The 14,235-nt window shown below is 44.3% G+C and overlaps 1 protein-coding gene across 1 annotated transcript in view; it reads right to left on the bottom strand.

The window, feature by feature from the left end:
• Positions 1-14,235, bottom strand: part of LOC130410597 (serine/threonine-protein phosphatase 6 regulatory ankyrin repeat subunit C-like) — a 109,909-nt gene that overhangs the window by 48,841 nt on the left and 46,833 nt on the right. Inside the window, exon 14 of the mRNA XM_056735361.1 lies at positions 6,646-6,786. Coding sequence (XP_056591339.1) covers positions 6,646-6,786 — 141 coding nt within the window. The remainder of the gene's footprint in view (positions 1-6,645; positions 6,787-14,235) is intronic.

Raw genomic sequence — 14,235 nt, forward strand, 5'->3', positions numbered from 1 at the left:
GCCCAAGCAGGTGCCTCCGGACAAGAACCAGCAGAATAGGAAACAGCTTTTTACCCAGAGCTGTTTCATTATTGAACTCTGCCCCCCACTGATTCCACTACCCCTCATAACTTTAACTTCAATGCTGCTATCACATTGTTTACATTGCACTACAGGGCTGCCATGCATGACTGAGTCCACCGGTCCACCGGACTGTTTACACACACATAGCATCATTTGCACTAATGCTCTTTTGTACTAATGGACTACTTTCATAACTGCATTAACTCATCTACTGCACTGTAACTTCAATAACTGCATCTACTCATCTATTGCACTATAACTTCAATAACTGCATTAACTCATCTACTGCACTGTAACCTTAATAACCGCATTAACTCATCTACTGCACTGTAACTTCAATAACTGCACTAACTTATCTACTGCACTGTAGCTCTATTAACTGCATCTACTCATCTATTGCACTATAACTTCAATAACTGCATTAACTCATCTACTGCACTGTAACCTTAATAACCGCATTAACTCATTTACTGCACTCTAACTTCAATAACTGCACTAACTTATCTACTGCACTGTAACTCTATTAACTGCATCTACTCATCTATTGCACTTTAACTTCAATAATTGCATTAACTCATCTATTGCACTATAACTTCAATAACTGCATTAACTCATCTACTGGACTGTAACTTCAATAACTGCACTAATTTATCTACTGCACTGTAACTTCAATAACTGCATTAACTCATCTACTGCACTGTAACCTTAATAACCACATTAACTCATATACTGCACCGTACCTTTAATAACTGCATTAACTCATCTATTGCACTGCAACTTTAATAGCTAATGTCTGTAACTAATGCACACTCAAATCACTTGCACTTCTGTATAGTCTAATTGTTATCTGTTCATAACCGCCTGTACATTAATGTTCACAGTATTTAGCCTTCTGAATATATTGTTCATAGTACATACCGACTGTCATATTTTCATAGAACATTCCTTCTGTAAAGTATTTTCATAGTACATGCCCATTGTATAGTATTTTCCTAATATTGTATTCTGTATTTATTCACACTGTATATCCTGCACTTGCTAATTGCACTTCTGGTTAGACCTAAACTACATTTCGTTACACTGTACTTGTAAATGTGTTGTTTTTCTAAAATAATCTTCCTTTTATAGCCGTATGTACGGGGCGGAGACTGGCATGCCATGCCATTCGGCAAGTTTGTTGGCCTTTTAAAAAGTACAATCAGAGATGATAGGTACTCAAGATCAAACCCCATTCTGTCATTTCGACACAACATCTCGTTTTCTCTATCAGGGAACTGAGGTTACATACGTAACCATGATGTTATATCATGCAAATCTGTTGAAACCATGCTATGAGAAGTTAACTCAAACAGTGAAAGCTCCCTTTGTCCAGTACAGTAAATTTGGTGTAGGAGAGAAGGGTTGGAGAAAGGGGATTTTGAACCTATTTTAGGAAAAGCTGTATGTTACTTTGATGCATTTATTACCCTCACAGTCTGTAGAACTGATTTCTTTGTTACAAAGTTTTCAAAAAATTGTTTGGAGACACACCAACGTGAACCGAATTATCAAGCGTCACCAGAGATATTAAAGCTCAGGAAATTCCCTTGTTATTCCATCAGGACAATATTCGTACAGGGTTATGAGTTTTGGGTCATGAAACCTTTCACCTTTCACCTTCCAGCGGGTAATGAACTGAGTAGGCTCAGGCCTTGAGGTGTGTACGTGTATTTAGATGACCTTGTAGTGTTCAGTGATAATTGCGATTTAAACTTAAAATGCTTGTGTGCTGTTTTAAGGCTGTTGTCATAGGCCAAATTGACGGTGAAACTGAAAAAACAATTTTTTGCTCAGGCAACTATAACTTATCTGGGCAAAGTGGTGGGGTACGGAGAGGTTAAGCCATTAAGTGCAAAAGTTTAGGCTATTTGTGATTAACAAGACATTTAATAATAAAAAAAAAACAGGATCAAAAACCCACGAGGGGGTAAAACCGCAGAACAACCACAGAAGTCTTAATATGACAATATTGAATTCATTCATAAATATCCTCCTACGTCCCTCCGCCCAGGGATTCCCCAGGGTCGTAGAACACGTAGGCTCAAGCATACTATTTTAAAAACAGCTCTTTTATTTTCTTGACAAACTAGAAGATGTAAAATATTTGTATATATTTGTAAATATAGCCCTTGTTACTGAGATTACATCTGTTATTGACACCAGGCTCAGCGATCGCCAGGTCCTGGAATTCACTTTTCACTATTCCTCTATGACAGGTTGAACACCGCCTTGTGATTCGTGCGAGTTGAAAAATCTGAATTTTGGTGAAGATTTGTGCCGCATTAACCAATCAGGAGCTTGCTCTAGTAGTGAGGTGATAACAAAGTAGCGAGCGGAGGAAGATATCCGAAATAGGAGGACAAAATGGAGGACAAAATAATATTAACTGTTTGTGGACACTCAGAGCTGTACGATTAATTTTCGTACTTCTACAGAAACAAGAATAAAATGGATCTTGCTTGGAAGAAACTAAGTGAGGAGGTCAGAGAATCTGGTAAATTGTAAAAACACTCTTTACTCAATTTATGTAATTTATATACATATTGAGACCACAAGGTAGCTAAAGCCGGCAAATTTAGCTTATTCGCCGTATGATACAACTTCTTTCCCACTGATGAGTTGATGTGTTTATTCAGCGGAAATGTGCAGAAAGAAGTGGAAGAGTTTGAGGGACACATATTTAAAGGAGACGAGAAAGGAGACAGAGAACAGGAGTGGGTCAGCAGCAGGGTCTGGGAAAAAGTGGAAGTACTCTGCGGTCCTGCCTTTCCTGGACTGCTTTATCTCCCATCGGGAGACAAGCAGGAATATAAAGTCGGGGGATGAGGAGAATCAGGCCACAGTGTACCAACCATCCCGAGGACCAGGGCGAGGCAGCAGTAGCACTAGCAGGACACTCAGGAGGTGTTTATAAATGAAGCTACACAGGGAAGATACAGTATGTTGTTGTTTTTGATGATGAAAAGTCTAAATTAATTTCTTTGTGACAGGTGAAATGTGCAATGCATGTAATGTTTTAAAATGTAATATTGTCATGACAGAGCCGACTGGTTCTTTTGATGGCAGTGAGCCTGTGTCCCTTCTGAAAGAACCTACTGCATGCTTCTGCTTCCCCTGCCAGCCCTTCAACATCTGCTGCTGTACCCAGAGGTGTGTACATGCAATAATGACAATGTTTACATGCATAGTATATTTACAGTAAGCACTTATATCCTCACAACACTGACGGTTTGTGAATGAGTTTAATCCTTTTCTGCCTTCTCATTGTACGAAATGTGTTATCATTTGATACAAATATAATTTGGCCTCTCTGGCAGAATTATTGGCTGCAACCCGACCGAAACTCTGCCGCGACTCCTCTGCACCTTGCACGGCCCCCCTCACAGCAGGTGCCTCTGCAGATCTCCTCATAAAGTTGTGGAGGACACACGTCGCCTTCACACACCTCTCCACAACATCAGCCTGAACCTCTATGAGGTGGCGATAGATCCTCCACTGCGAGGACAGGATCCTGAAGGCGTTCTCTACCACCAGCCGGGCTCTGGAGAGACGGTAATTAAAGACCCTCTCTCTCTCTCGGGGAAGGGTGCGCCCACGGAGTGCCTGGTCAAAGGCTGAGTTGGCGAGAGTCCCAACATTGCTCGTCCGCCAATATCCCCCGACATCATGCACCCGGAAGCAATACCTTGCATCCACAACAGCAAAGAGAACCAAGGTAAAGCTTCCTTTGTAGTTGTGGAACTGGGATCAGGTGTTGCCGGATGCCTTTATCTGTACGTGCTTGCCGTCCAGTGCTGAACAGCAGAGCGGGAAGTTCCATCTCTCCTAGAAACCCTCTGCAATCGATCTTCATCTTATAAAGTTATAAATGCAGATTTAGATTTTAATAGATTTATTATAAAAACTTTTTCATTTTTTCCCCAAATGTAGTAAATCCATGACAATTTTTCATATTGAAACTGTTGAAAATACACAACAAAGTTAGTTGATCCACATATGACAGCCTCTGAACTCAATAGAAACATGACAGAGTAACACGGCGGATATCGCATTTTGCGTAAAATGAAAAAGTGACTTTTTAATACCGACCTGATACAATACTAATTTTGGCGGAAACTCTTTTTTTTAAATGCCGTTTATTGCGTTTTGGAACCAAACTCTTCATATGTCTGTGGAGGTTCTCAGTCATTAATTACTTGTAAACACACAGAATATTAAATGATTCACTGATCGGAGACAGATGGATAGGTGCTCTGCAGGTGGAATACAGCGCCTGTAGTTGGTGTCCTGTAGCGAAATCCTCGCACCGACACAGGACAACAGGTCATCAAATTGAGACCGGCTCAGTCGGAAGTACCGCTGAAAGTGGCTGTCATCCAGACGCAGCTCCTGGAGGAGTTGGTGAAACTCACCAAGCTGGGTACGCCTCCGAAGGATTTGATGGACCCAGACACGGCAGCGATCAAGTCTACGCCGTTTTTCAGCTTTCCATAACACATAAAGTGCAGCTACCCTCTCAACAAAATCCATTTCAGCCATTTTGTAACGTCTGGCAGGAGCCCCACCCATTATGCGAATTTCAAACGCGAGTACTCAAAATGTTCAAGCTTCCAACTACGTGCGAATAGCGCGATATATTTGCGCAAAGCAAGTCTGGTGTGAACAGTTAGAGTTCGCTTGACATGCCCTGAACCCAGATTTGGATGGGATTAGTGTTACCTGGGGACCTCTAGTCATTTGTAATACTTGCAGAGGTTGTCTGTGATCTTAATCCCGCACGAATCGGCTATGTAATTTGTAAAGTAAAAATTCCCCCACAAATTACCTACCATATTTTGACGAAAACACAGAAGTCCTGTGATAATATTAGTCCGGTGCAAATCGGCATCTCTGTGATTTGGCGGGCTCATATATCATTTTTCAAGGTTTTATCCACCGTTTGCAAATAATGGATGCTGTTTTGAAGTGTTTTGGTATTATTTTGGGTGTGATATCCATAAGTCTCCTGTTTGTTTATTTATCATGGAAACTCTCGTAACAGTTGACATTCGCGTTAGCAGTGATCTTATGTCCGGTTCGCGCCCACGGGGCTCAAATGCTGAAAGGTAGGGATATCATTAAACACCATACAACTTTAGGCTATAAAAACTATACGCAAAGCCTTGCCATCACGTCTGGGAAATAAGTCAGTAAATTTGAGTAAAATCACAGAGTTCATTTATCCCTTGTGAATGCGTCCCATGAAATACAGATAAGTGGAGGTAATTTATAAATCACACAAGGTTCCCAGATAATACTAATCCTGTGTGAATAGGGCGAATGTGTAACCTAACGTTAAGTCTCTAACCAAATTCATTGAAGCCTCCAACTAAGTTTACTACGCAAACTGCTATCCAATCATAGCAGTGGGCATTTACTTCCAAGTCTTCATGGCGGAACGCCCATTCAAACCAATCGTTTGTCAAGCTGGCCTTAAAACCTGAGTAGAACATAGCCTATTACTTATTGATTTAGATGTTTTTGAATGTAAAAACCATACGAACATCATAGGTAGACCTCATACAACAGTATAAAACAATAAACCAAGCCCAGTTCATCACACCTTTAAGAACAATGGATATAGAATGCAACACACGTTGCTTGATTACTTCGCTGAAAAGCATGATGAATGTAAGTCTACACGTCATAATAATAAGGAACTAGGCTTCTAGCAACCGCTCTAGACCTGTAGTTCCAACTACCCAACTTTGCGATGCTGCTTGCAATTGATCATTGGAACAAAGGATTTGGAAAACACGTGATCGTTGAACTCAGCTGGAACGACAGAACTTGCGACCATATTTGGCAAATTATGCGTTTGTGAAACGCACCTCAGGCTTGGAAATTAGCCAGCCTGGTCAAGCTGGTTTGCTGGTCTTAGCTGGTTTAAACTGGTCCAACCAGCTTGGCAAAGATGGCCAAGTTGTACAAGCAGATCTTTAAGCCTGTTCCAGCTGAAACCCTAGCTTGACCAGCCAAAACCAGTCTAGGATGGCAGCTTAGGCTGGTTTTAGCTGTTTTTGTCTGCAGGGCTGAATATGGCGATATTCTACCCACTGCCCAGGACACTTTTATGTTTCTTTTTCATCTATGTTTTTATTTGCTGACATGTGTAAATCACAATAAAATATTGTTAACATTTACAAATCTTTTATTCTCTATATCATTGTTTCCAATTTCAGTACTCGGAGCAGCCCTCCCAGTATTTTTGGGATGTCTCCCTAATTCAACATTCCGGGGGGAGGCTGATGATTTCAATCAGGTATTTTATATAGTGTGACATCTAAAATATCTGAAATACACACATAATGTGTCTACAAAACTGATAAAGAAGTTATTTACTAATGGCATTCAATTCCAGCACATCTCTGTATGCCGGAAAAGCAGATTTGAATCTTGCAGCACAAGTCACTGTACGTTTTGAAATCGCACATTTGGACAATACACAGCAATTATCTTTCTTGTGTTGTTCTAACTGATAAGGTAAGGGGTAAATATAAATACCTGTGTGAAGTTTTGGCAGCAGCCAGATAATGCAGTGAACTGCATCCATTTATATCCAGGTTATTAACATCAGCGCCGGCTGTTACAAGAGCTACTGTACATAGATACAGGCCATTCATTGATGTATAGTGAATAGGAGACCTGTAAAACAAAAACACACAAAAAAAATGAATAAATGGTCTGTGGCAGGTCCACAAATATGAGACCATCTTAAAGTTACCAGCACCCATATATAAAGCGGTATATAAATGCCTCATTCATTCAAATGTAAAATACTATTTTTGTGTTGGTTTTTAAAAGGTCTAAAATTTATGGACCCTTTGGAATTTTTTGGATTGCTTAGTAATAAACATGTTTAAGTCTCTCAAGTAACTCCAATGTATTTTCACATCTGCATTTGCCATAGCCCCCTTTGAGTGCTTTGGGAAATTGTTACATTATGTCAACAACAAGTCTATTTTCCGTATTTTAAGCACAATGTTTGTAACATACTTTATGCATCACAAAATACCCTGCAGTACACCAGTTAAGGATCCAAATGCAGATTTGAATAGGAGAATTCAGAATAATAATCTGTATAACAATACAATACACAAAACTAGCACCAGGGCAGAAACCAAGACAACACAGTAATCCAATAAACAGGAACAAGATCAAAAACATGTTTATTTTTTTAAATACTGGTTAATGTAAATTCTGAAAACACTTTAATTATCCTGTTACATATACGTGCACAAACTTCTGTTGATTATTTAATTTTTAAATTTTTTAAGTTTATTGAGTTTGCTTATGTGATTTTGGTTGGACGGCTTCAAAAATGTTGTGTGATTTCCAGTAAGGGAACATAGTGAGCATCGATGCTCCCAGGATTTTATGTTGCATTGTGGGAATTTTTAGGGAACAAACGTTTCAGTGTCTGAAATGTTACAGAAAGGGTTGCCAGGTCAGTGTAACAAAACTAGTCTTTAAGATATCCACAGACACCACAGTCTTGGTACAGGTTTATCAAAAGGCAAAATGAAATGTAACCTTTGATAACACTTTTTTTGCAAAAAAAAGTATCGAAACTACTTGGGAGGGGGCTCACCTCTTCCCCGATAGAAGTCTCTGATCAGAGAATGGTTCAGCATGTCCCGAGATAACACCCAACTTCTCTCCTCTACGCCATAGTCCTCCCAGTCCATGTCATAACCCATGGAGCAATAGGAGACATCCCTGATACGCCCTACGGACTGGACTTGTGGGCATTCTTAACCCACGAGAACTGATAGCACCAAAAGTTTGGGTTACTGGATGTTAGACAGCGGAGCATACTACCAACATCCTGGTTGGCCTGCTCGCATTGCCTGTTGGTCTGGGAGTGAAAACCTGATGACAGACTCGCGGAGGCGAGAAAAGTGCCCAGCGGGCCTGGCACAAGCTCAGTCTTTTGGCTGAAAGTATATAATCCAGGTTATTGTGATCCGTCTAGACCAAGAGGGGCTGTGCTGCTCCCTCCATCCTTTCACGCCACTCACCCAAGGTGTTCTGCAGGGCTGAGGAGGTGAGAGAAAAAGACGCACGGATGCATCTTCCCATCATGAGGGGACTGCTGAGATAATACTGTGCCGACCCCGATATCTCAACTCAACTCAACTCAACTCAACTTTATTTATATAGCGCTTTTTACAATTTTCATTGTTACAAAGCAGCTGTACATGAGACACATTTAATACAAGTATGAATTCTAAAGCAGCCCCCCCGGCCAGGCAGATAGTGCAAAACAATATGCAAACGGTGGTGAGGAACCCAAAACTCCCATCGAGAAAAAAAACCTCAGGGGAACCCAGGCCCAACCAAGGGATATCTGATGTGTCAAACTCGACAACAAATTGGAGTGCAGGATCTGGAATAAGCAGAAAAGTCACAGAGACAAAATGGGACTTAAGTGTGTCAAAGGATACCTGAGCGTCTTGATTCCACCTGAAGGAAACTTTATTGGAGGTCAACGCGGTGAGAGGCACGGCGATCTGGCCGAAGTTCCTGATGAGTCGCCAGTAAAAATTGGCGAAACCCAGGAAATCCTGCAAGCTGGACTCCGCCCCCAGACATCCGGGTATAATAGGGAGACGGCGTGCTGCATTCATTCACCTTTGGGCTGAGGAGTCTGAGAGCCTCTCACGATTGCTGCAGCGGTTGGCACGCTTTTGTGTCATGAGGGACACAACGTCCCGATCCCTCCATCAAGGAACTGAGGTTACATCCGTAGCCAAGACGTTCCCTTTCTGTCAGTTTCTTGACGTTGTGTGGAACCGACAGATGGGGTTCCTATGGAAAACGCCACAGTGCTGTGCCACATCACAATCTCTAGCAAAGCCACTGTGACTGACGTGAGCGCTAGCGCAAAATTGTAACCTTCCAGTCGATAGGAAGGCTTTCCGAGAGCTTTTGGAAAGGTGGGAAGCCCCTGCCTTTGGTACTGTAAGGCCACTGGGAAAGCTCTATTTCCTCATTGAGGATTTTAGTGAAGATACCAACATGGTCTCGCCATTTAGAGGAGAACTCATGGGAGGAATGTGCGGACTGAAGGAGTTTACCACAAGATGGAGGTCCAACCAGGGAAGGTCATGAGTTGCCATTGTGGGAACAAATCATTAGGATACATCAGATGGAACCACCCTGCTGGGGGGCTAGTCTGGAGCACTAGGTCCGGTTAGAGCTATGCGGTAGAAAACTCAGCTGGTCTGGCATAAAGGGGCAGGGCTGCTCTGCCCCGCCTACCCGCAGGAGGTGCTTAGTGATGGATGGAATGCCTGTTCTTCGCCCACTGGGGGAAGAAGGGAGGCGAGAATAGCACACTGACCCACCTAGGAGGGAGGAAGGTGCTTTCGTAGGCGTACGCCCTAACAGCCGCCGGTCTTGCCGGTTGCCATGTAAGACTCGTGCTGATACCAGTTCTACATGGAGGCTGTAAAACCTCACGAAGGTGTTGGACATAGCTTAACCCGCAGCTCTGTAGATGTCTGCCAGAGAGGTGCTAGTGTGAGGGAGGTAAAGTAGCAGGAAGAAGCAGTAGAAACCGTACTGTCTGGTCCTTGAAGTGCCCATTCAAGGCTTGTGTGAATAGCTGTTCGCCTGCCCTAAGAACCAACTCTCATTCGCTCTTTTGCGGTGATCAAGTGTGTGCAATCTGCGCCAATCTGTATTGAAGCCACGGGGTAGGATTGTTTGGCTAGAGCTAGTTGGCCTGCTCTATAGGCATCTTTAATGAGGTGGCACTCTTTTGGATGTGCTAGTGGGGCTACATGGAAAGAGACAGACTCAACCGGAAAAAATACGGGCGACATATTGACGGATAGTACGTAGAGTGAGGGTCTATGCTTCACCTTTGAGGCCTAGACCTTGGGCAGCAGCTGGTAGTATTATTGTTCGTTCAGCCCCGTCGTCCAGAATGGCGTAGGTCTTCAGTGACTTGCGGCCGTGACTTATTGTAATGGGCACCACCTTGAGATACACCTTTTTTCCTTGCTTGGAGTTGCTGACTGTGGCTTGATCACGTGGAGTGATGAGGTAGACACATGAGTCCGACTTGGTAACATCGTGTAGAATGCTCAGATGAATCTCTTGACATTCGCTGCATGGTTTCTTTAAGGTGCAGGGTTCGGGCTGGTGCCTGGTCCGACCACAGTTACGACAGCGCTTACTACGTTCGAGCCATTTCCTGACGTCGACTCTTGTTGAGACGGCCTTGTGTTTGGAGATGCTCTACAAAACTGTCTCTCATGTGCTTGAGCAGCTTACTAAGCAATCTGTTGACATGGCCTGTTGACAATATTTCTGTCCCATTGGGCCCCTCTAATGAAGTGAGCATTCCTTCCAGTAGGTCAACACTGAGAGCAAACTCTGGAAGCGTTTGGTGTCTCTGGATCTAACATCAGGGGCATTTAAGATTGGAGCAATCTCACTTTGTGCGAGCTGATATGGTTGTCCATACTGGTGCTGTAATGCTTACATAGCAGCCGTGTAGGGTTGGGCATAATGTCTGCAAGACTGAGCAATCAGCTTGGCTTCATCCAGGACTAGGTGTTCCATGAGTACACGGTACTTGTAGTGCTCTGACAGCTCCATGTGAGGGCCAAGCAGCTGGTCTAGTGCCATCATGAGGTCAGTGAATTCCATCTCACTGTCACGGACCAGCTTGGGCAATTCAGGTACAGGAACAGGCTGCTTCAGCGGCTGGAAACTGTATATAGACTGCGGCATGGTGTACTGTGGTGGGAGACTATTGTACGCCTGAAGAGAAAGACCTGGCATCATGGGCACTGGCTGGTAGACAGACTGCACCGCAAAGGGAGGCTGAGGCAGGAGAACAGGTTGTAGCAACAGACCTGGCTGGTAGCTTTGCGATTGGATCATCTTCTGCGCAGTAATAGCAGGTTGCGGCTGGTATACAGGGTGTGCAGTGAGAGCAGACGGAGTTGTGTGTTGAAGCACAAGGTGTGGTGCTGGTGGAGCCAGGGGTTTGCATGTTGCCGTTATCACAGTTGGAGATGGCTGGTATACTGGGTAGGCTGGAGCTGTAGATCTGGGCTGGCATAGATGTAGCTGAACGTTTATAGATGTAGTCACTGAATGCATTATGTGATAGGCCGGTTGGTATAGCGTGGATGTTGTTGGCTGGACCGTGGCAAACTGTGATATAGATGTTAATCTTGCTTGGAGGGACTGGGCTAGAATGTCCTCTTGGACATAGCTGTGGTTGGGTCTAGTGGTTATAACTTTGGACAGCAATGCTGTGCTCGTGGCACTGGCAGTAAGTACAGATGGCCGTATGCTGACTGCTTGTGTGCTTACCCAGGTTGTAACATCTGGCAGTAACCTTGGGTTAGCTTGTACTAATCGCTGTGAGTCTGGAGAACCTGGCACACTGAGGCAGTAGTCTTTCAAGGTGTGGCTTTGCCGGCTACACTCACTTAGGGCAGAAGATGGTGGCTGCCACACACCGTTGGTAAGCTGGGATTTGCACTAACTTGTGGTGCTGTGTTCCACTGGCTCAATTTATCGCCTGCTGCTGCTTCGGAATGCCAGGATGGGAGCCCGAGTGCTGAGAGTAGCTGGCCATCTTACGAAGCAGACCCAGTTTGCAGGCTAAGTGACTGCAGCTGCTGTGCACTGGCACATGAGATGTCATCCTGATTAGGAGCATTATAAGGCATGAGGGACTGAGGAAAGTTGACCTGGTAGCCCTGAAGGTAAGCCGGTAGCTGCCGTGGCCGTCCTGTTGCTTCAGTTGCCATAATTGATGCTCGCATTGCGTCCATTTTTGCTAATATGTGTGAAGTAATCCGGCTCGAAGGACCAATGTTGGGGATAGCTTGGAATGTATGTTGTTCAGGTGGATTCGCTGGAACACCACATCCACACAGACACTCCGATTAGAGAGCAAGACCGGACACAGTAGAACAGTTGACGTGGCTTTAATGATGAATTACCATTCCAAATTACACACAGCACGGTATTTACTGCTTACAGTTTGAATCTTTACATTGATCTGATTGACTTCTGTACTGTACTGGTAGCCGGATTGAACAAATATAAATTTATATATGAGAAGGTGTGCTAGCTTAATGGGCACGGATCGTTATAACCCACCTTCATCCCAAACTCAGACAGGCATCAATGTAAAAACAGCTCAATATTATGTTTCCAAGGACACCTTAGCTGCCCAACGAGGTGCCTGATGTAAAACACTAAATTCAGCACTGAACAGTCCTTCACAACATAAGTCCTTCACAATAAAACGGTTATAGTAATAGGGAATTTACAACAGGCGCAATGTGCGTACTGGACACAACACGGATGGGGCTGGGTCTTCCTCCCTGTTGGGAAAAGCCTGCAAGTTCACCACCTGATCCCGAAAGGGAGTGGTCGGAACTTTGGGCACTTAGCCATGAGAATCACCGGGCCCGAATTCTAGGCAATCTGATTGATTCAGGTCGCCTGAGATATGTGTGGCTTGCAGGGGAGAGTCATGTTAACTGCCGTGAGCTAATGCCAGCCTGGTGGTAAATATATGCTACGGCAGTTGTGCTGTGCGACTGGACCAGCACGTGCTTGTCCTGCACGAGAGGATGTAGCCTCTTTAGTGCAAGTAGCACAGCCAGTAAGTCTAGGCAGTTGATATCCCATCGTATGCCGGGGCCCGTCCATCACCTAGACACTGCGTGCCTGTAGCATACGGCACCCCAACTCTGCAGGGAGGCAACTGTCATCACCACGACGTGCCTCGTAACCTGCCAGAGAGGAATCCCTGTCCATAAAAAGTCATTGAAGATCAGGGGGTTAGGGTGCGCCTGCTGCCGGTGTGCCACGCACTCCAGGGACCTTAACTCTGCAGCCAGTGTTGGAGCGGACTCATGTGCATCAACCCGAGTGGTATCACCCCTTCCAAGGATGCCATGTGTCCCAGGAGTCTCTAAAAATTGTTTCAGGGGGACCGCTGGCTGCTTCAAAAGGTTCAACACGGTTCAAGCAGTTCAACACTGACCGTGCGCGCTGGGTAGTCAGCCCCGCTATTATGGAGAGTCGAGTTCCTTATCGGGAAAAAAGATGCTATGCACAGGGACATGCTTACTCTTTTCCGATGACCTAAAGTCCCAAGCGATGTGGGTGCCGGAGCATCAGGTCCCTGTGTGTAAACAACAGATCTCGCGAGTGTTCCAAGATAAGCCAGTCGTCAAGATAGTTTAGTACCCGCACACCCTTCTCCCTGGGAGGAGCGAGGGCGGCTTTCACAGCCTTCGTGAGGACTCATGGGGACAGGGATAGACAGAAAGGGAGGACTCTATACTGATATGCCCGCCCCTCGAAAGCATACCGTAGGAACAGGCGATGATGAGGGAGAAATGAGACATGAAAGTACGAATCCTTCAGGCGTTTGCCATGAACCAATCCTGAAATCTGATAGACGATCGCTTCCTTCACCAGAAGGGTGGAGACCTCGGCCAGAAGCAAGGGAGCATCCCTGCCTCTGACTGAGGTTGTGAGCAGGACTTATCCACAAAGGCTGCCCCAGCGTGCTGGAAACCCAAACACTTGAGGCAAACATTGTGTTCGTTCCCCTCCTCGATGAGTGTGTTGCACCCACGAGAACAGCAGAACATGCCACGATGGAGAAATTAGCTCTTTTAGAGAAAAAACTCAAACAATTCTGGAACTGCCGAGACGGCCTTATCTAAGTCTAGTCGAAGTTGATAGGTTCTCGAGGCAAACCCCATCTGTCGGTTCGACTCAACGTCGAGAGACTGACAGAAAGGGAAGTTTAGTTAAGTTAGTAGCATATATTGAAGTTAACTACTCCCCAACACTGCATGTAGTTCATTACAGACTGTCACATCGGCACTCCAACATATTATAAATAAATATGAAAAGCCAAATCACCTCTTGACATCTGCTTAAAGCGATGTTGTCAAAAGTAAAGTAAGTACTTATTTGCACTCCATGTAAATTGTAAACCATTGAAATCGGTTAAAGGATGATAACCCAGTATGATGGCAACATACAAATTACGGCCAATGCAACGTCAATCTATGTCTATTCATGTACAGGTGT

This window comes from Triplophysa dalaica, chromosome 21 (assembly GCF_015846415.1).
Source record: "Triplophysa dalaica isolate WHDGS20190420 chromosome 21, ASM1584641v1, whole genome shotgun sequence".
NCBI classification, from domain to species: Eukaryota; Metazoa; Chordata; class Actinopteri; order Cypriniformes; family Nemacheilidae; genus Triplophysa; species Triplophysa dalaica.